General features: G+C 43.7%; 1 protein-coding gene across 2 annotated transcripts in view; it reads left to right on the forward strand.

The window, feature by feature from the left end:
- Positions 1-19,331, forward strand: part of LOC146868866 (histo-blood group ABO system transferase-like) — a 547,149-nt gene extending 527,818 nt beyond the window's left edge. Inside the window, exon 7 of one of the 2 annotated variants that reach the window (XM_085613883.1) lies at positions 12,896-19,331. In XM_085613883.1, coding sequence (XP_085470009.1) covers positions 12,896-13,583 — 688 coding nt within the window. In that variant the 3' untranslated portion in view covers positions 13,584-19,331. The remainder of the gene's footprint in view (positions 1-12,895) is intronic. The other variant, XM_085613884.1, reaches the window with a different exon arrangement.
- Positions 19,332-21,212: the final 1,881 nt, after the last annotated feature.

Raw genomic sequence — 21,212 nt, forward strand, 5'->3', positions numbered from 1 at the left:
GTGCGGGGTGACGTCGGTGCGAATCGTGATTCCTGGGTCGTGAATGGCTGGCTGCGAGCGTCCCGACGTCAGGTCGGCGCTTTCCCGGATCGCATTGGTAGGTGTTTTTTGTTCGGTCGGGCTTTTTTACGAATCGTACGGTAATGGTGTACCCGTGCGAATCGTAATTCCTTGTTTGTAAAAATTGACGACCGGGTACGCGTCGGGCGGAGATTATGCTCCGTCCGACGGTTCGTACCCGGTTTTTGCCGGATCGTGATAGGCACCTTAGTGTATTGGGGCTGCGTGGGTGCGCTCTCTGAGTGCCAGAAAGTCTGCACTGGGGGCACGTTTGGTGTCCCTGTGTATAGTCCATGCACAAACCAGTTCTGGAAGCCATTGGCTCCTGCTCTGGCTTGAAACTGGACAAAGGACATGGGTGTAGCCACCCCTCTGTCTTGCCCCTTCCCTAGGAGGGTAAACAGAATCTTTTCAACCCCTTCCCATGGGTATAAAGAGGGTTACCTGACTACAGGACTTTAGATTTTACCTGGACAAGATTCTTCTAAGAAGAACCCAAGTAATTCGACTGCCTGCACGACGCTGGACGATTGAAGAATCTCCCTTGGAGTAAAGGAGTTACTCCCTTGCAAAAGCAGGCACCTAAACGCATCTACCTGATTTGCTTCTCCCAAGCTCCTTAGGATTCCGAAGATTTCAGCAACACAGGAGTTGGGTTTTCGAAGGTCCCATAGGTTGGTCTGCCCTCTCAGCGATTCTGAGATCAGTATCCCTCGTGGGGACCGTGCAACCTGAACCCCTGTGCACCGTGTACATTTGCAGTTGCATATACTTATGGAAGATTTCTGAGCCTGTGCTTTGGACTCTGTGTAGTCCCGACCCCGAGCAGTATTTGCACCGAAGGTTTGCAGCCTCCACTCTCCGAGTGTCCTGTGGGCTGGTACTTTGCAGACTTGCTTGAGGTCTCCTCGTGATCCCTGGTCCGTTGGCCTGTTGGTCCTGGCGAGGGTCACCTTGTTAATTCTTGGGCTTACCTGGTTGCTCCAGATGTGCCCTGACTCCTCATTGCTTGGAGAGTCCCCTGGACCTTGCTGGGCCACACCGTAACCTGTTTTCTCTGACCGCATGGGTTGCAGTTGCCAAGGTTTGTTGGTGCTCCAGCCGAACATCGACCTGTGAGCTCTCAACATCCTTCGTGGGACAGCTCACCTCCGGATTCTGGTCACCCTAGACGTCTCCTGGTCCCCGTGGCTGCAGAGTCAAGCAACCCTTCTCACCTAAAGCTCCTGACATCGGTGGGCATTCGACTACCAAGCCCCTGGTCACCTGAAGTGACACAAACTCTGTCCCCTCTGCTTTCAGGTTCCTCTCACCTTGAATCCTGGCTTGGATTCCCCCGGACACTCTTCGCCTTCCTGGTAGCAGTACTTCTTTGCAGCTCTCCACTGAAAACGACGAAGGTTTCCGACACCACTTGACACCTATGCACCCGGCTCCTCTGGGATAGGTAACATGGGTACCTCGGCACTCACTGGTGGGTTGGCTTTGAAACCTCCTAAGTTGCAAATGGTTTGCTCGAAGTCCTCTTAGAAGTGCCCTTAACTGATAATTTTCCAACCGCGACTTTCCCATAGAGTTGTACCGAGTACGCGTCTGTGTTTCCTCACTGCACCCATCCTCCGTGGGCTCCCTGTGTCACTCCTCTGGGTGGTTCCTTGGGGTCCCAGCGATTTTACGTGCTCTAGGCACTGTGTCTAGTTAAGTCGTTGTTGTTATACCATTTGTTGAGTATATGGTTCAGTCTCCCCCTGGAGCCCGCTGTGTATTGTGCTATTTACAAATGTTCTATTGATTCAGTATTGTCTGCTTTATGCTCTATTCTTCCATAGAGACTAGTAGAGAGTGTTATATTAATAAATACATATTTTTATATAAACACTGTGTGGTTCTCCTTTCATTTAGTCATTTAGGAGGTGATATTCTGGTAAAACAAGCTGCTTTAGATTGCTTCAAGATTAAGCTTGAAGGCTACTCTCCATAGCTACCACTAGGATAGCTTTCAATAAGGTTATCTTTGACCTCATACATCATAAGGGTCGTGTGGACTAGTACAAGGAGCCCACTTTAATTAATGGACAGCATATACCAACCCACCTTCTCACACAGAGGTGTTGCTATACTTGCACCTAGTAAGATGTATGTTTTTAAGTGTAGCTCTGCAGATAAATACGGCAGATAGACAATTACAGAGTACTGTTATAATACAGGATGCTTCACTTTATGCTTCAGATATGGCCCACTCTTGGATGATCTGGCTACCTTAGGTGCTGTCAGTTGAGATTGCCTTGTGGCCCGCTCCTTGTGTAGTATGTGGGGATCTCAATATTAATGGATCCGGGAGCTCTCCTTATGATAAAACTGGCGATTACTCAGGTCGCAAACCAAGGGTGTTCAGAGACCTGCGGAGCCTAGAACGAGAGCTGGGCCTAGTGACTGCCTGGATTAAGTTAAAGGCACCAGATCCTGGGAACACCTATTAGTCAGTCCCCCATGGCTCTTTTGCCCAGCTTGATTTTTTTTCCTTTTGACTCAAAGTTACTCAAGGGGTGCCAAATAGAATTACTCTGGTGTGTTATTTCTGATCATAACCCTTTGGTAATTGAACTCTCCTTAGCCGGGAGAACAGGGACCACCCAGAGTTGGTCCTTCAAGGGAGGCCTTTTAGCTGCCCCTGACTACATTACACATATGAACACTTGGGTTCCTGAGTTTTTAAATGCAAACAGAGGGAGGGCCCCAATTGGGGGGGGGGGGGGGGGTTTGGGATGCTTTCAAAAGCAGGGGTCAGGGGGTGGAAGCCCTTAGTTTCAGCCTGAATCGCCAGAGCGCACTCAATGGCTTCTTAAGGAACTATACCAAAAACTCAGTATGGTGGAAGCCCATCTCATCTCTGCAATTTCTAATGGGACTGACCCATCAATCGTCCAGCAACAGTTAGCAATGATAAACTCCAAGCTTAATGATATCACAGCTAAAAAGATGGGGGGAAACATTTCTGGCTACAAGACAGGAATGTTATGCGTTTAACAGCGTGTGGGGTACTTTCTAGTGGTTCGAACGCGGAAGAAGGTGGCAGCAGGTTATATTGCCGAAATCAGGAATAGTCTGGACAATCTAGTCTCGGACCTGAGGACATTTGTGAGTCTTTTTGTGAGTACAACGAAAGACTATACCGGGCTCGGGGACCATCAGGGGAGGAAAAAATAAAACAGTATATGGATCTAGTGCCCTTTGAGAGAATTAACTAGGAAGATGGTAACCCTGTGTGTGTGTGTGTCTTGCTCAATGAAATTCAGACCACACTCAAAGACCTCCCTTCTGGTAAGGCCATGGAGACGTATCAGATTCCATTGGAATTTTATAAGGTTTTTTTGATTGGGCTGTGCACAGATCTGATGGAGTTCTTCCTTCAGGTGCAGAAAGGACAGAGCCCCCAAATCATAGTCCGTGGCTAACATCATAGTCTTTTTAAAGAAAGGGAAAGCTTCACACAATTCTAGATCATTTTGGCCAACTACTTAATCAAATAATGATGCTAAGTTATACTCCAAATCCTAGCGATACGCCTGGGCCGTATTATCGAGGTCTCCACCAAACAGCATGGCTGTATCCCCTGGAGGGGCACCACAAACCATATTCGTAGGGTGTTCACGCTTTTTGTTGCAACTGCCCTATTGGCCAAACCCATGGCGGTTGCCCAGGTGGATGCAGAAAAAGCATTCAACAGGGCTGCCTGGGATAATCTTTGGAAAGGTATGGGCTCATTCGGGCTTGGCACGTGGTATATTAAAGCTGTGCAGGCAATACATTCTAGACCAGTAGCCCAGCTGCAGATGATGGGGGGGGTCAATCAGGACCAATCTCCACTGAAAGAGGCACAAGGTAGGGGTGCCCTTGTTCCCCTTTGCTCTTCACGCTATACATCAACCCTTTTATTCGTAAGCTTGAATAAAATGCAGCCATAGTACCTTTGCGGCAACATGGATGGGAGACAAAAATCCTAGCTTACGCAGATGACATTGCAGTTGTAACCTGAAATCCCAACTCGGCTTTACGTGCAGTTGAGGAAGAGGCCGCCAAATTTGGCACGTTTTCGGGTTACTCGCTAAATAGAAATAAAACACAGATTGTTTGAATGGGCAGGCTTCAATTCAGGATGTGCAGGTGGTGACCGCGCGATATACTTTTTTGGTCCCAGTTACTCCATATTGTTGAGTCTGCGTCAGGGAGCTGGGAGGGATGGAGGCAGGCGGCAGTCGGCTGTGATCCCTTCAAAGAGGATCATCTGCTCCCACCCGGGGCAGTGTAACTAGCCAAAATCACAGGAACAAAGATATCACTGACTGTTCGTCAGTGTAGTTTTTGATGGGCATTGAAGCTATCTTGAGGGTCCACCCTCTGGTGCCCCACCTTGCACTAGATTTAGGGGAAATTGATCTAAAGACTGGGGCATAAAAACAGACAAATTGGTGGCAGCAGGAATGAGGAGCAAAAGCACAACATGAAATGTGTAAAAGATACAAAATGGGAGAATGAATCACTCATTTAACACGGGTAGGATGATGATGATGATGACCAGCTATTCACACTAGATGAATCATCTTCATGGAGGTAAAAGGAGAAGAAACCGCCTGTAAACCTGGACCAGCTGCAAAAAGACTACTCATCTGTGCTACTCCTGAATCATAACTGAATGACATTCCCAAGCTTCCACGACTAAACTATTGTGAAGCTCTAAATTGCTGCACAGAAAGTATATTCTGGGCAAGAATGGGAGTGGGAGAGGGAATTGCAGAGCGGTGGTTCTGTATGGAACCAGGAAGTCACTGGCAGTTAGACAAAGAACACAGGAATGATCTAGGGGGGATAATGCACGTAATCATCTACTACTACTACTAATTCCGTCCATATCTCACAAAGACATCAGAATGTGGAGCAAGTGGTGACACTTGCTCTGACCCTACCAGCTTCTCTAAAATGCAATGCGCCACAAGCCAACATGGATCCTCCCACAGCATGAAGAAGGAAGAGCATTTCCTAAGGAGGAAGAAACAAACGTTACAGCGACATCATGAAGAGAACACAGCAATGAGCCCATTGTCAGATGCAAGTCGGGTATGAGCGTTTAAGGACACCAAGACACAAAATACAGTGCTTAATTTGTAAAAAAAAAAATATATATATATATATATATATATAATCTACTGGCAGTCGCCAGTAGATAGTTATAGTTAGGACTGTGTTTCCATAGGAAATCTGAAAATTGTATTTTGAATAACTTTGGCGACGGTTGACGAATCCTCGCGAAATTTTCAAAACTAATGGGGCGCTCCGCTCAGCTCCTACCCTGAAAGTCTCGGGGTGATTCGTCAAGCGGGGGCTGAGAAAAAAGGGGGGTCCCAAAATGCGTTTTCCCCATGCATTTTCCCATAGGACCTTTAGTCGAAGGTACAGCCCGAACGGCTGAACAGAATTACTTGAAATTTGGCAAAGAGGTAGTCCTCAGGTCAGGCATGTGCCTTTTGCATATATGGAGTCAATCTGTTCAGTATTTCCTGAGAAAATTGCAGTTAAAAGTACATATCTATAGGCGCACACCCTAACGTGCACGAGCGTAATTCTGATTGGTGGTTACATGTCAGTCAACGTTCGAATCGGTTGAAATCAGGAAGTGTCGTCTGCCATTTTGTTTGTTTTGGGTGCGACAGTGAAAAAGAGAGGTGGCGAACGTGAAAAGGGGGCAGGGTAGAGAGTTCCAGACCCCCTAGCCTTTGTCAGGGGGTCCCTGAAGGACCCCGAAGGGTGAAAAAAACATTTTTTTTTTTTTTTTTTAAATCGCGGTGTGCGCGCATGGTGAAAAACCTTAAAAAAAATATAATACATACATAACTTAGCATTTAAAAAAACGTACAAATTCACTTAAAAAACCATAGGTTTCACACACATTATAGTTAGGAATTAGCATTTAAAAAGCCTTGCAAATTCACTTAAAAAACCATAGGTTTCACACATGTTATAGTTAGGTGGACATTTCACTCGTAAAAAACCAATGAAATTCCCCCGTTATAGTTAGTTGAGATAACTATAACTCGCGCGACCGCCACTCTATCACAAGGATGATGTCATCAGGGATGTCATGAGTGATGCCACTGACCATGTCATGAGTGATGTAATATGTGACGTCATGAGCAGAGGATTGCGGGCGCGCAAGTTATAGTTATCTCAACTAACTATAACGGGGTAATTTCATTGGTTTTTTACGAGTGAAATGTCCACCTAACTATAACATGTGTGAAACCTATGGTTTTTTAAGTGAATTTGCAAGGTTTTTTAAATGCTAATTCCGAACTATAACGTGTGTGAAACCTATGGTTTTTTAAGTAAATATATATATATATATAAATATATATATACGTATGTGTGAGGGCCTTAGTCAGGAGGCTATTGCAGATTGCAACACCCATTATCCATGCCGCTGCTGTCAATTACAGATCCAACACACCTACCATCACATCCCACAAGTGTGGGAAGTCCGACTATTCCAGGCCCCAAAAGCTATAAGAATGGCTTGGGCTGCAGGCATTCGCCATTTCAAATGTGCATATTGAAATAATAGACAGCTGTTCTTGTATCCACCTCTAATTTAGACAAACAGCGCCAATAAATGGCAGACTGCCATAAGTGCAGTTTTTGACAATTAACTGCCGGTGTCAAGCACCGGAAAACTCGGCTCGAATTAAGCATTTTAGACAGCAAGCTAACACTGCTGGGCATCTTGTACCACCTGCTTCATCTACTTATGCTCACCCCAAAGTATCTCTTAAGCGTCCATGCTCCAATATGGTGCACCACAGGCACCAAGCTTCATCCTTCTACTGGCATCAGCTTGAGAACACAGGATAGTGGGCATCCCAGAGACCTTCTGACTGTTCCAACCTGACTTAGGATTGCTGTGCAGTAGAGAAATCCTGACAGTATCCCCCTCTACACATCCAACCCAGCTGACAGTAGTTGGTTTCTGAGGAGAGTCATTGAAATGTCTTAATCAATCTAGGGGCATTTACAAAGTTCGCAGGATCCCAAGCTGTACTTGGAAAATTATACTCCTTCCATCTAACCATATACTGTGAATGACCTATTTTAATTTCACCATCCAGGTTAGCTTCAACTTTGAAATCTGGGGATACATCAACCAGTACAGGGAAAGGAGAGGAAGCTCTCGCTGCTGCTGCTGCAGGTTTTACCCTTAGAATCTTGCACCACTGAATGAATCTTCAAGCTTCACTGCCCTTTTCCCCAAAAAAAGGGAAATAAAAAAGGGGACCTGAGAATGTAGGTGTAAATTTAACCTGTTTGAATTGAATCAAAGACATCTTTAATACTAACGACACAGTCTGATAACCAATAAATGGGAGCCGACCTATATTTAAAAGCGCAACATTTTTAAGTCAGCTTTGCTTGAATCAATACATGATCTGCCTTTTGATGCACCTTCATTAACCACAGGAATTCTGGAGCGGTAAAATGTTTTAAGGTCACATTTGTATATGAATGCCAAAAGTACAATAAAAATGTGCATATCCCAAGTGACTTTGTAATGAAATATTACGTGCAAATTTTGTGACCGGAATCCAGTGTACCCAATTGTTCAAGGGTTGGATTGAAGAATTGAGTCGACCCATCTGTGTGAGGATGATAACTGATTGACTGTGCCCAGTAGTGTTAACAAAGAATCCAAAAGTGGGGAATAAACTGTGCTCCTTGGTCAATAGCAATACTTCTTGGTAATCTGTGTTAATGTACCGTCTCTTTCAAACATACACAAGTAAATTTAAGGGCCATGGGTAGATTTTATAAGAGCACAAAATGTGCTAGTCCAATGACCAAACAGGTATTGTTACCTTGTAATAGTGGTATTTCCACTATAAAGCCCAGAGTAATTTGATCCTAAGGTCTTGCACACACCATACACTGTTTTAACACATGGGACCACCAATTGATGCGTTGTAATAAATTAACAATTTTTCTAATTCCGGTGTGGCTCCAGCCCTAATTTTATGACACATTTTTGTAATTCTGTTCGGAACGTACCATCAATCTTATTGATATAATAATTGATTTTTGATACTTCTTTCAGAATCCTGTTCCATCCATTTTTTCGGATTCACCAGTTATTATTGTTTCCTTACCCATGTACAAATGTATTTGCTTCATTGATACACTCTGAATGCATATGTAATATTAAATTGTTACCTGGAATGATTTGGTCCTCTGGTTGCTTTTGCCTATAAAGGCCATCTGTCTTTCCATGACCTTGAGCAGGTCTATATGTGAACTCATATTCAAATTATGAGAAAAAAGCCCCACCTTTCATGTCTTGCATTAGTATATTTCCTGCACTTGATGTATTCCAAATTTTTATGATCCGTCAAAACTATGATCTTATGCTGCCGCCTTTTTAAATAATGTTTCCAGTATAAAATACCATCTACAATGGACTAAGTTCATGATCAAAGATGGTGAAACATTTTCTGGGCCAAAGTTAAGGTGAATGAATGAAAGACGCAAAATGTAACATCCCCTTTGTTTGTTCTCTTTGAGACTGGAGGATGGCAAGGACACTGCAAGAAGCATCTGATTAACAAATAAAAGGAAGGGTAGGCTTAGATGTTGTAGGGTATGAGCTGAAGTGAAGGAAGCTTTCCAGGCTACAAAGGCTCCTTTTTTTCTGCTGTCAACTGAAATAATATTCAAAATGCCCATATCGGACAGTAAAGGCAGCTTTCTACTCATTACCTTCCCTCATATGGACTAAATAATTAGCTCCTCTCAGCTTGTTTGTTAGCACATGGTCTAACAGAACAGAGAATAATGGTTAAGGATACATATTCCTCATGATAACAGCATATGCCTCCCTAAAATCCACACATAGTCGGAATTCCCTACCATGTTTCAGAATGAAAAAAATAGGAGTTTCGAAAGGAGATGATGAATGGCATATAAACACCTCCTGCAATTTCCTCGTCAATATTGAATTCTCTTTTACCATCAGGGCTTGCCTTTTCCATGTGGAATCAATGCTCAATGTGACAATAATTACAAGATGTCATGGTAATGTATCTACTTCTTTTTTTATTAAAGACCCTATGAATTTCTTGTAAGCCATATCTGTATGTCCTCAGAAGAAGGCGTCATGGAACAACACATTAGGGACTTACTGAGTTCTCTATGATCTAGATATAATTACTTTGACTACAGCACTTTGCTGTAAGATGTACAACTTCCTTATACTAACCTGTTTGGAGGCTTTACACTCTTAAGCAAGGCGTACTCAGTATTAGTGCAGAACTGGGAGAATCTATCAAATCAAATACAAGGGATTCCATCTGTCCCTCTTCTGAAGTCATGGTCAAACATGGAATTTAAACATTAATTTCTCCTGACATTAGGGACTTACCATTAGCTTTGAGAACTGCTTCAGACTCGTTCTTTTGTTTTAAAAGAATTTTCAGGGTTCTCTAAAAAGAGGTGTACAAAAAAATGCAGCTTGCTCCATGAGTCCATTAGTACTATAACTGGCAAAGGATCGTCAAAGGTGAGTAGGGGGAAGAGGAAGATAAAAATGTGTTGTTTCACAGGCAACTCTCACATTATTCATGAAATCTAATCCTAGATTTCCCCTCAAGGTCGGTCTTGTTTGTTTCCATGTAATTGGGGACACTTAAGTACATAATGACTACGCTGACCACACTATAAACAAACCACCTCTTTTCTTCTGCGCTCTTTTTATTCTCTTAAGAGGGCATTACACATTTCCAATCTCCATGGTTTCTGCTGCTCCGAAATCAGTCTTTCCCGTTTCTGGCAGTGGTATGTAATCTTCATGAAATTTTATGAGCCACTCCATCTCTTCTCAGTTCTACTCTACAATTACGGATATGTGCTTCAATTTGTACAGCTAAATCAATGAAAGCAGAAAGGGGTGTGGGACTATTAATTACCATAGCCAGGGAATCCTTTATTTCTTACCATGATCCTCGATAAAGGGCTTCTAGGGCTGTCTCATCTTTCCAGGCAACCTCGGCATTAAGTTCTTGAAAACGACATATAATGCCCATGACCCGTAGAGCCTTGTTTCAGAGTTGAATTCCAGTATCCTCCATCTGCATAGTCTGACAGTGCCCTAAAATAGCTGAAAACTATGGAATATAATCTTTACATCTATTTAACAACAAAGCTATTCCCATTAGATAGTGGTATTGCCCACTGCAATGCATCTTTAGATAGTTAATTCAGAATAAACGCCATCTTTGCTTGATCTATGTGAAAGTGCATGGCCCTGGCCAAAATATGTAATCTGCACTTGGAAAGGAAGGACTTAAAGATCTCCTGTATATTTTTTGGGCGGAGCTAAAATAGGAGATTCCAGAGCAGATAATATGGTCATTAAATTATGAGAAGTACTTATTCTGCCTATTGCTCGTTGACAGTAAGAAGTGCTTATCTCTTTAACTTTAATAAGTAGAAATGTGTTCCTAGTGAGCTAATTCCAAATACTTTTTGATCTTGCTGATTTACTGCGCCGTGGCTTGCAAGGGATTTACACCAGAGTCCAGTTTGGACTGGAGCTAGTAATCTGTCAGTCAACCACAAGGAACAACAATGAAATTTGATGATATTTCCAAGCTTTAACAGTGAAACATCTGGCTAGCTCTAAGTGGCTACACAGAAAGTATCATCTGGGCAAGTATGGGGAGTCTGATTTGCAGAGGTGATTCTAAGCAGATGTAGAGGAGAACAGGACTGGTCAGCAGCACAAAGAAGAACCTGTAAATCAGACAGCAGACACAGGAATTTTCTATATGATGATAATGCAGGTAAACACAGACAAGGGTAGACTCTGACTAATTTTCTTCCTACCACACAGCATATTAGAATTAGGAGCAAGTGCGCGATCATTACTCTGAGCGTACCAGCTTCTCCAAGATGTGAGTTGTAATGAGTCGCGGGAAACCTGGACTCAGCCTGTGGCACAGAAGGAGGCGCTCTGCAGGAGGAAGGAACAAACAAATTTACAGGGATGCATCAAGAAGAGAATGGAGTAATGAGGCCTCAGACGGACCGCAGAGACACTTTGTTCTGGTTTTACATGTTTGAGGTAAAGTAGGCCATGAACGGTGGCCTGTTGTATTGAAATGGCTAAACTACTATACATTAACCCTGTCACCAGGGAGAAAGCACATGGATGCATAGCGTCTGAATTGGAACTGGAAGGAGGCATGCAGCAGGGGCGTCCACTGTCCACTCTGCTCTATGCCTTGGCGGACAAACCATTGCCCTGCCAGCTCTGACACTCTCTGGCAGATTGAGCTAGTGAGTTGGGAGCAGTGAAACACCTTGCATCCCTAAACGCAGATGATCTGCTTGTGTACTTGCTAAACCTTGTGGAGGCGCTACAGTGCCTGCTTACTGTATTAGACGACCTCAGTCGTCAGTTGGGACTGTGCATGAACGCGCAGAAGTCACAATTATATTCAAAAAGCAGGACTCTCAGCAGTACCTGAGAGGGAAATATTGCACTTGCTTTGCTGTTGTTATATAACTTAGACCCAGTGCTGATGTGAACTGTTTACATGCACTAGTAACTATTTTCATGTGAAGCATTCTTATACCATTTGGGTCACATTTGCATTATATAAATCCTCAAAAATAAATGACAAATAAATATGTTTGAAATCCAAGTATATTACATAGCAAGTATAGGCAGAGTTTAAGTACTTCCAAATCATAATACAGTTCATGTTTTGTATAAGGGCTAGTCAGAAACCAAACTGGGTTGATATCCCCTGTTAACCCTGGACATTATTTCATGGAAACTAAACCATGGTCACAAAAAAACTTATTCAGTACAGTGTCAAGTAGGATCTAGGAAGGTCTACAACTAGGATGCCTAAAGGTGGATAGGGTACCAATTGTAGCTTAAAGTTGTGCCTAGGGTATGTCAACTAGGGGCCTGATTCACAAAGGTAAATTGACACTTCAGTGTAAGTTTACAATTGTTTGTAATTCACAAAGAAAATACATTTTATTAGAGGTATCTTAACGACTGCAGAGTCTCCGCACTTAAAAAGATAGAACTTTCCTATCTTTGTATGTGCGGAGACTCTGCAGTCATAAAGATACTACTAGTAAAATAACTTTGTGAATAGTGAACAATCGTAAACTTACACAACAGTGTACGTTTAGCTGTGTGAATCAGGCCGTCTGTGTTCAGAATATTCGAAAAAGTGTAAGATCTTCTCAAAGGCTACCGTCTAGTCTAATCATGCTGTTAGAAGGGTTGGTATGGGCCAAAGTCAAAACAATGTACGCCATCAATGAAGACCATCTTTTGTGTAGGTCAAACAAATAGCTTTCACATATGCCACTACTAGTGGTTGGTGTGAGAAGATAACTCTCCAACTGTGGCTTTAAAAAAATGTTTGACTGATATGTATTGGTCTGATGTGGACTTAATGAGGTCCTGGAGCCACATCAAGTATCTGCAACAGAAATGCCCTCAATGTTGTCATAGGTGGCTGTGCTTTTTCTTTGAACAAATATATGTATAGGAAAACTATATTAAATTGTGCACATTAGGAATATAATTGTATTATGTGTTAGGAACAGCGCAAACGTGTGAATACAGCTGTTTTTGACCTTTAACAATGCAAGAAAGTAAGTCAATGAATCTTGAAGTTGTTGCGGTGATTGAACTTCACGTATTGTGGGTACCATTTTGGACCCAGGACCTGCTTATTGTGTGCTTATCTACATCTTTTTGTTCTTTATTCAGGTATACTGTCTTTCTCCAGCACTTTATTGAGACAGCAGAGAAGTTCTTCATGGTGGGGCACAAAGTGAACTATTATGTGTTCACGGACCGGCCTGATCAGATACCCGAGATCACACTGGCATCTGGACGGAGGCTGGTCATCATCGAGGTCTTGGGGTACAAGAGGTGGCAGGAGGTGACCATGAGGCGCATGGAAATGATCCACAATGCCTCCAGGGAGACCTTCATCAACGAGGTGGACTACATTGTGTCGGTGGACGTGGACATGGAGTTCACCAACTTGGTTGGAGTGGAAATACTGAGCGAAAGGTTTGGGACTCTCCACCCAGGTTTCTACTGGGGTCAGCGCCAGCATTTCACTTACGAGCGTAGGTCGCAGTCTGAGGCCTACATCCCGGGAGACGAAGGGGATTTTTATTATGCTGGGGGCTTTTTTGGAGGCTCAGTAAGAGAAGTCTATCAACTCACCGGCCAGTGCCACAAAGCCATGATGCGTGACAAAGATAAAGGCATTGAGGCCATCTGGCATGACGAGAGCTACTTAAACAAATACTTTTTACACCATAAACCCACCAAGATCTTATCCTCAGAGTACCTATGGGACAATGGTATTGGGTCACCGGTTGTCCTCAAGAAGAAGCGTTTTATGGCTGTTGCGAAGAACCATGAAGCTATCAGAAACAAGTGAGAAATCCAGAGAAAAAGGGCTCAAACTCTGAATAAATAAGTGAACTGGGGACAGGCATCATCGAGGGCACAAAATGCCTTAAGCTGCGACCATTCGTGGACTGCATCTTTCAAGGAGCACTCAGTGTGCTGTATTACATGAAGTTAAACCCTTGCACAGAAATTATATATTTTGTAACTTTTACACTTTTGTGAATGGTGATTGCTTTTGGGTATAAATGAAGGATTAGGGAGCCGTTCTCAGGGAAAATGATTGAGTACTGTTTTTTTATTTGTTTATGGTGGGATTAATGCCCGAAAGAGTTGACCTGTATAATATAGGACCTTCTCACTGGACTGATGGATAGAGAGAAGTTTGCTTCTTCAACATTAAGATGATAATGCACCTTCTCCCAGTAAAGCCCACCCTGTTGGGAGTAGAACTTCTTTGGACTGGGCGAGAGACTTCAGTAAAAAGGAGGAATTCAAAATTCACTCTTACATTCAGTCTCTACTCAAACAGATGTAAGTCTTTGTCGTGATAGCGCAACAAGAATACAAATCGCTAGTCAGAAGGCCAATGCTTGATCATATTAACATGTCCACCATGCATTGGGGGCACTGGTGATGGAGCCCTGCTTGGGATCTGTTGAGGATCTTGTGCTTGGAGATCGCACAGTTATTTGCGCCATAGACATGTCTCGGGTATGGATGTAAATCTACTGTTTTCACAACTCAACTAAGACCCCTAATGGAGCCCACCAGCTATTGCCGATACTGCTGGAAATCTACTGTGGCCCTCTAACGTTTCTGGCTTGGGCTTGAAAAAACATTGTTTTTATCAGCTTACTCTGACCTTCATCGCCTTACTGAGGACAATAAATGGGGGCGATCCATACATTCTGAAGTGGAAACCACACAAAATAATAGCCAGGAGGCGGCAGGTCTCTCTGAAGCAGCTAAAGGACACACTTGCACTTTCTTCCTTATTCATTGGTTGTTTTTGAGTTTGAAAAATGTCTGTCTGTACGTTTATCAAATAAACAATATAAGCCAGTCTTTGTCCCCTGGACATGTACCTCACCAGGATGGATGCCTTGCACAGAGGAGGAGGGAACCAGGAACTCCTGAGGAAGGGTTGTTCATTTCTAGCAGAGGCGGATCTGGTGCTTGGATTCCAGACATGGGGCCAGCGGGGAGGGGAGGCGGATTGAAGACACATGGGTGATGATGACAATGACCACGTCTGCTGCCTCTTGGGGACTCCAGGTCCCAGAAATCCACGCGCCAGGAAGCAACTGCCTTGCGAGCCAGGGGGAGAAGTGCCCGACATCTGCTGTGCGCTATAAAGCGCTGCTCTCACTCCTGCTAAACGGGGTGCGCCTGGACCAAGGGCGGGTCTGCCTGCCTGTGCCCATCACAGCCCAGAGGAGGCTGGGCCATCCCCTTAACATCCCCCCCAAGGACATTCTTCCCACTGTGTCAAGGGTGAGTGTTAAGCTTGTTTGTTTACGCTCTAAATTTAGTTTGCACAGGACCTTTTGTATTGGGCAAACACACAGCTCACCTCACTCTTACTGTCTCACCCGACAAGCCTCAAGCGCCAGTTAAACTCTTGGGGTCATTGATACCCTAATTGGAAAGGTTGAAAGGATTTTGGGGGGTGATAAAGCAAAAGGCCAGAACCAAATAAAGGCTGCTCTCATATTTACTAGAAAGACGAATGATAACTCCTCGAGACCCAATGTGAGCTCAGCTGGTTCGGATGCTTCGCTTCTTGATGTGCCTCTGGAGGTTACTTCTGATGACATTAATCCCAATAGACATGAACTTGTGCTAATGGAACCTGCAATCCGATGCTCAAGTAGCTATTCTGTCCTCACAAGCCTTCAACCTTGCGCTGGTCCAGAAGAGGAAACTGTGAGGGCCTCGATGGTATCAGTCCCATAGCTCCTGGACTGGGGCCAAGTTATAATGTTGATATTGCTAGCATTGTTATGTTGGTCAGGAGGTTGCAGTCTGAGGTAACAGGTTTAGAATCACAGCTAGCAGTTTCATCAGCTGAAATTGGGAAATTTAAATATCCCCAATATTTATCAAGAAGTAGAGTCCACACTAATTCACATCCCACTACATACACAAGCTTAACAGATGATAGAAATATGTGGAATAATAATTATTTATTAATCCTCCCATGGATTGCGGTGTGTATACCACCCTACCCCAGACCCACATACCTCTAAGTTGCAGCAAAAGACTCCTTTACCTGCTCCGACTAGACCACGGGCCCCATGGTTGACTTGGGCGCCCAGCTATGGCCACTGGAGAGCAGATGATAATGGGCTCTTCTTTCCAGGGCTTGACCAAAAGGGGTGCACCAGGGAGAAAGGGGGATGATCGGGTTGCAAGCCAGGTAGTGTCTATATGATAAAGGTCACTAAATTCCTTGCTGGCGCAAGAGAGGATGAGAACTCACTAATAAATAAGTTTATCTACCAGATTAGGTCAGTGCGCATTTGTTATTCTATCATGCGCTCAGACATTATTATGTATGCAAGAAGACTCCATGACCCTTCAGTTCATTAGGGGACAATCAATTATATTGTGATAGGTTTAAAGTATACCCACATGGCAGAAGGGCTAGTGGGACTCGAACTACGTAAAGATCCTCCAACTGGTACTTTAATTTGGTTCAAACTCAGTCCACCATACCCTCATACCTCTCTCCCATTACACCGATTCTTACCCATCAACTCAAAAAAGGAGCTGGACACCTCTATGGTGGACTGACTTGGAACCAGATGCCACCTTATACCTGTTGGGGGTGGGGAGCCCTTAGTCCCTAATGAGGTAATGCAGTATGAAGCTCATCCTATGGTGTTGGCCACAATTTGTGTACTTCATCCAGTGGAGAGCCTGATTCCAACACAGAATGAGCAAACTAAGAATTTAAATACCATCGATATTTTGCTGTGGAATGTGACAGATGTGAGATCCAAGCTTGGCGGCCTGCATGGGGCATGTTCATGGACCAATCTAATACATGCCTTGCCCAAGAAACATGGAGCCTTGACCCTGTACATAGGTCTCGCTATGTAAATTTCTTTGTTCCTGCTTGTCGCAATGGGAGGGGTCGACCCTCTGGTGGTCCCCTAATCTGGGTACGAACCTCATTAAATTTTCAATAGTGCCCATTCGCTATTGCTTCATTTAAGGTATAAATATTACAGGGGAAGCTATTCGTAGGTTTTATCTGTGCAATGTGTATAGTCGAGGGGTTAGAGGGAGAGGTGAAACACCCCCATTGAAACAACTCACGGCACACAGAGAATTATTTGACACACACAATTCCTTTATTATTGCAGGTGGTTTTGATACCACCTTTGAATCTTTTGAAAACAATGGTTATCCCCTCACAGAGGTTGAGGATGAGGAATGGGGCATCCCTGCATTGTCGTTGAAGCGATGGTCAGATGCAGCATATCATCTACAGTCATTTACTCTGTCGCATGGTCGGAGGGGGTGTAACGGCCGCACGAAATCCGATTTGCAAGCACTCTATACTTTTAATCGCCCCGGCGAATCTAGTAGGATTGACTATATATTGATTGCTCTCTCACTCTGGAGTTCTGTCGTAGACATGAAGGTGGTCCCTAGGGATGGCAATGACTACAAACTCATCCGCTGAATAATACAATGAATGATTTTCTGGATGTGCCACTCTCACTTTCTACAGATCTAAATCCAACTAATGACGGACGCAGGATAAACCATAGCGGTTCAACCAGAACCTAGGGCTGAAATGAACAGGGCCCTGCAAGACACCATAATGGATCTAGACAGGCCAATGGTTTTGCAGGATAAAAACTCTGCAGTTACATCTATACATGGAAAGCTGTTTAATATAATTGGTAAATGTTTCATATGGAACCATTATGATGGCCCAACGGTGGTAAAACCTGGTCCTACATGGTTTAACAAAGAATGTAGATGAGTGAAGAAAGAGCAACGCCAAGCCCTGGAGAGTGGCACTATTGATTTTTATTAGAGCTAAAAGGAAGTTAAATAAGCAGGTTCAGGTAAAAGCTCACAATGATTGGGAGACACAGATTTGGGAAGACAATTGTGATGCAGAAAAACTAAGGATGCCAGGACATTTGGGGGCTTGGTGACTAATGGGGGAAGAATGGCCACCTTGCGGACTCTATGCACCCTAAGGCCTGGCACAGCATTTTTCTGATTTGTATGGTCTACCCCTGGCAGTGGACGTAGATGACGGGGTCTCCTTAAACCTTGGGAAACAAGCACTCACCTCATTTTTAACTATAGAACTACCTGAAACCATGAGTGCGAACAAGGGTATCGCTTCGGCAAAGCTGCAGAGCCCGATGGGCTTCCTGGGGACTTTTTCTGATCAGACATAGAGAATTGGGCCTTATATATAAACATATTATCCAATGCAATACTGGGGGTAGGTGCATTCCAAGTCGCTAGAAAGCAGAAGCGATTGTATCAGACTAGAAAAAGGTCTCTAGGAACTCTCTTTTAAAATACAGACAGATAAGTCTTATTGACATTTCCCAGAAGGTCTTCTGCAAGCGGATCTTAATTAAGTTGGACCTCTGGATAGAGGAGCACAAAGCCTTATTGAATTTATAAGCGGGGTTAAGTAGGCAGAAAGGCACAATTGATCAGCCAATTAAGTTCTTGACTATTTACTGGAAGATGGTTGTCCCCCAGAAGTCACATTTATACTTAATATTTGTGGATCTAAAATCTGCTTTTGACCTGCTTCCTCGTCATAAATTATGGGTGGTACTGAAGCAGAAAGAGACCCCTACTGATTTTTGGGATATCCTCATGCGCTTACACCAAGATACATATGCTGAAGTACGCTGGGGATCTATGGGCGAGTTAACAAAATGCATAGGGATACACTAAGGCGTAAGCCAGGGACGCCTACTTGCGCCAGCTTTATTCTACCCTACCTCAATGATGTGGTTGCCAAACTAGTGTTATATTCCATATAGGTACCCCAATATAGGACCGGGTAATAGCCCAACATTTCACCTATATTTGTCCCTACATTACATACATAACAGGCTGCTAGGACTGACCCTTTACCTAGTTACGGTACTGCTTACAGAACGTGGGGTTTTCCCTGAACAATAGTCTCATACATTATGCATGAGGATTCTTGGAAACTCAGCAGGACTACCATCTCCTGCACAATAACTATGTACAAGGTTAATTCCAAACGTCATCCTAAGTCCGACAATGGCATAGCAAGGTAGAACCCCTGGGGATACCTTTGGGTATATAAACATCACATCTTGCTGAGATAGTCAGAAGAGATCACGACTTCCATGTCGACAAACTGACGCAAGACTCTGAGGTTCCTTCATGCAGATACTCCAGCTCGCAGTGGTCAAACATCCCTTGCTCGAGACCAAGACGGGGTCCCACAGTCTCTCACTTCAGGTAATAGGGTTAACTTTATCCTAGAGGGATTCTTGGCTTAACACCTACATACATGCTAGGTACACTTAGGTACATCTAATTAGGGTAGCATTGTAGGAGTACGGATTTTATCATGTATTTTATATACTTGTCTGTATTCATGGTTATAACAAGATGGTAGAAATCTACCATCCTTTCACCTTATTAGTGCTTCTAATGATTTATATCTGTTTCTGTCTAGTGGTTGTTTCAGCACACCTATTTTACACTAGAATAACGACTGTTCAATAAATGGTTATTGAAAAACGTCCATATTGTTTATTCTGTGTATCTCTCTGAGACGAAGTGAGTACGAGTGACTGAGCGAAAAGTATTGTACTGTTTCCACGGTCCCGAGGGATCAGGGTTGTCATGTTCGATAGTTGCCAAGACCTATTCTCTCCTTGGTAAGAGGAGTTTCTAGTGGCACTGTGAGCAAGCTGGTACACAGGCCAACATACCCGGTGGGGGTGTCTGGAATCAGTCTGTACACCAAGCCCACAGTGTATGTTGTCTACATGCACAGATCCTGTATAGGTTTTATAAGACCTACACGACACTAGAGGACTGCAAGAGTGACACACCATGGGTAGCGGGCAGAAAGATCCCTCTGCTTCTCTTTGCAGATGACAACTTCCTGGTGTCCAAAACCGCACCTGGCCTGCAGACCCTGGTAAATAGTTTTGCGGCCTTTTGTGCTGATCGAGCATTGGTGATAAACCACTCAAAAACTAAATGTATGACTATTAAGCCCCATAGATCTTACAGAGGTTCTATCATGCCTGAGGGAAGTACATTAAATAGGTTAATTGTGTTTGGCTATCTTGGAATTAACTTCAATTAAGCTGACCTAGAACATGGTATAACTCTCACAAGTCAAGAAAAGTAGTCTGAACGTAACTCACCATAAATCAGGAATATTGAGATTATATCAGCCTTCAAAAGTAAGGCGCATTTCACCAGCTCCATGAGTCTACAGTACAAAGGCAGGGGGCAGCGCTCAACATGATGCCGAGTTGTGGGAGTCTTCAGGATTAGCCCCGTTGGATGTAGCTGAAAACAAGTTTTTAAGATCACTGTTGAGCCTCCTCAAAAGTACACCTCTTCTACCGCTACGAAGGGACATGGGTGTTAAACCCATCACCCACAAGGTCCAATTAAGACCCTTACTGCGCTGGCATAGGTTAAAGCATACCACAGCTTGTGAAGAGGTTCATCATGCCTTCAGGGAAATAGTGGCATTAGATAAGAGTTACAAACTCAAGTGGGTATGGGACATTAAGGATACCCAGTCTCAACTGGGCCTTGTGGAACACTAGATCGACAATGGGTGTATGTTACATCTTTGTAGGGACACTGTCAAAGACACCTGGGCTCACGGGTGGGGCCTTAAAGTTAACAAGTGTCAAGGATCCCGCACCAGAGAACGGATCGACATCATATTACATACTGAGTTTGAAACTTTCATTGACTACAATCGTGCCACAGCTGCTACACATCTGTATGCTAAGTTTCAGCATTGTGCCAATCTGTTTGCACAACATGGAAATCTAAGGCACGCATGAGTACTATCTGCCCAGTATGTTAGCAAGCACAAGAAAGTGTATTACAATTCCTTTTCTTTTCTCCTGAATACCTGAGTTCAAGGAAGAGCTGGATTCTTCTGATCTGTAGACAGTTTGGGTGTAGGCAGTGCCTAACAGCGCAGCGCTTAGGCTGCTACGTGCTGGGACAAAAGAACCTGTTGTTTTTGGAAATGATTGTTATTGGCATTTCGTCCAACACATTAGCATGTACAGTATTCCAGAACATACCACAATGATCTGTGCATCATGCATCATTTTGTTTCAATCATAGCATATGTAGAAACATATCAAAGTATATGTCATATTAGCGTGCAGAACATACCAGCGGTAAATGAATAAACGATTTAAACGTGACTTAACAACCACCCGCCCCCAAAGAACCTGTTTGTGCGGTTGCCAAGTCTCTACGCTGGACTATTAGAGTTAAAGCGCTGGGGTAATTTTGGCTTATGAGGGGCTGTTTTCTTGCCGCCCTTCCCTGAGTGCTGTTACCTCACTAGTAGTTCCTCCACAACCTGGGATGAACTGCTAACAACCTTCTGTGCACTTTCAAGCCAAGGCTTCTT

This window comes from Triturus cristatus, chromosome 1_2, assembly GCF_964204655.1.
Source record: "Triturus cristatus chromosome 1_2, aTriCri1.1, whole genome shotgun sequence".
Taxonomy (NCBI): domain Eukaryota; kingdom Metazoa; phylum Chordata; class Amphibia; order Caudata; family Salamandridae; genus Triturus; species Triturus cristatus.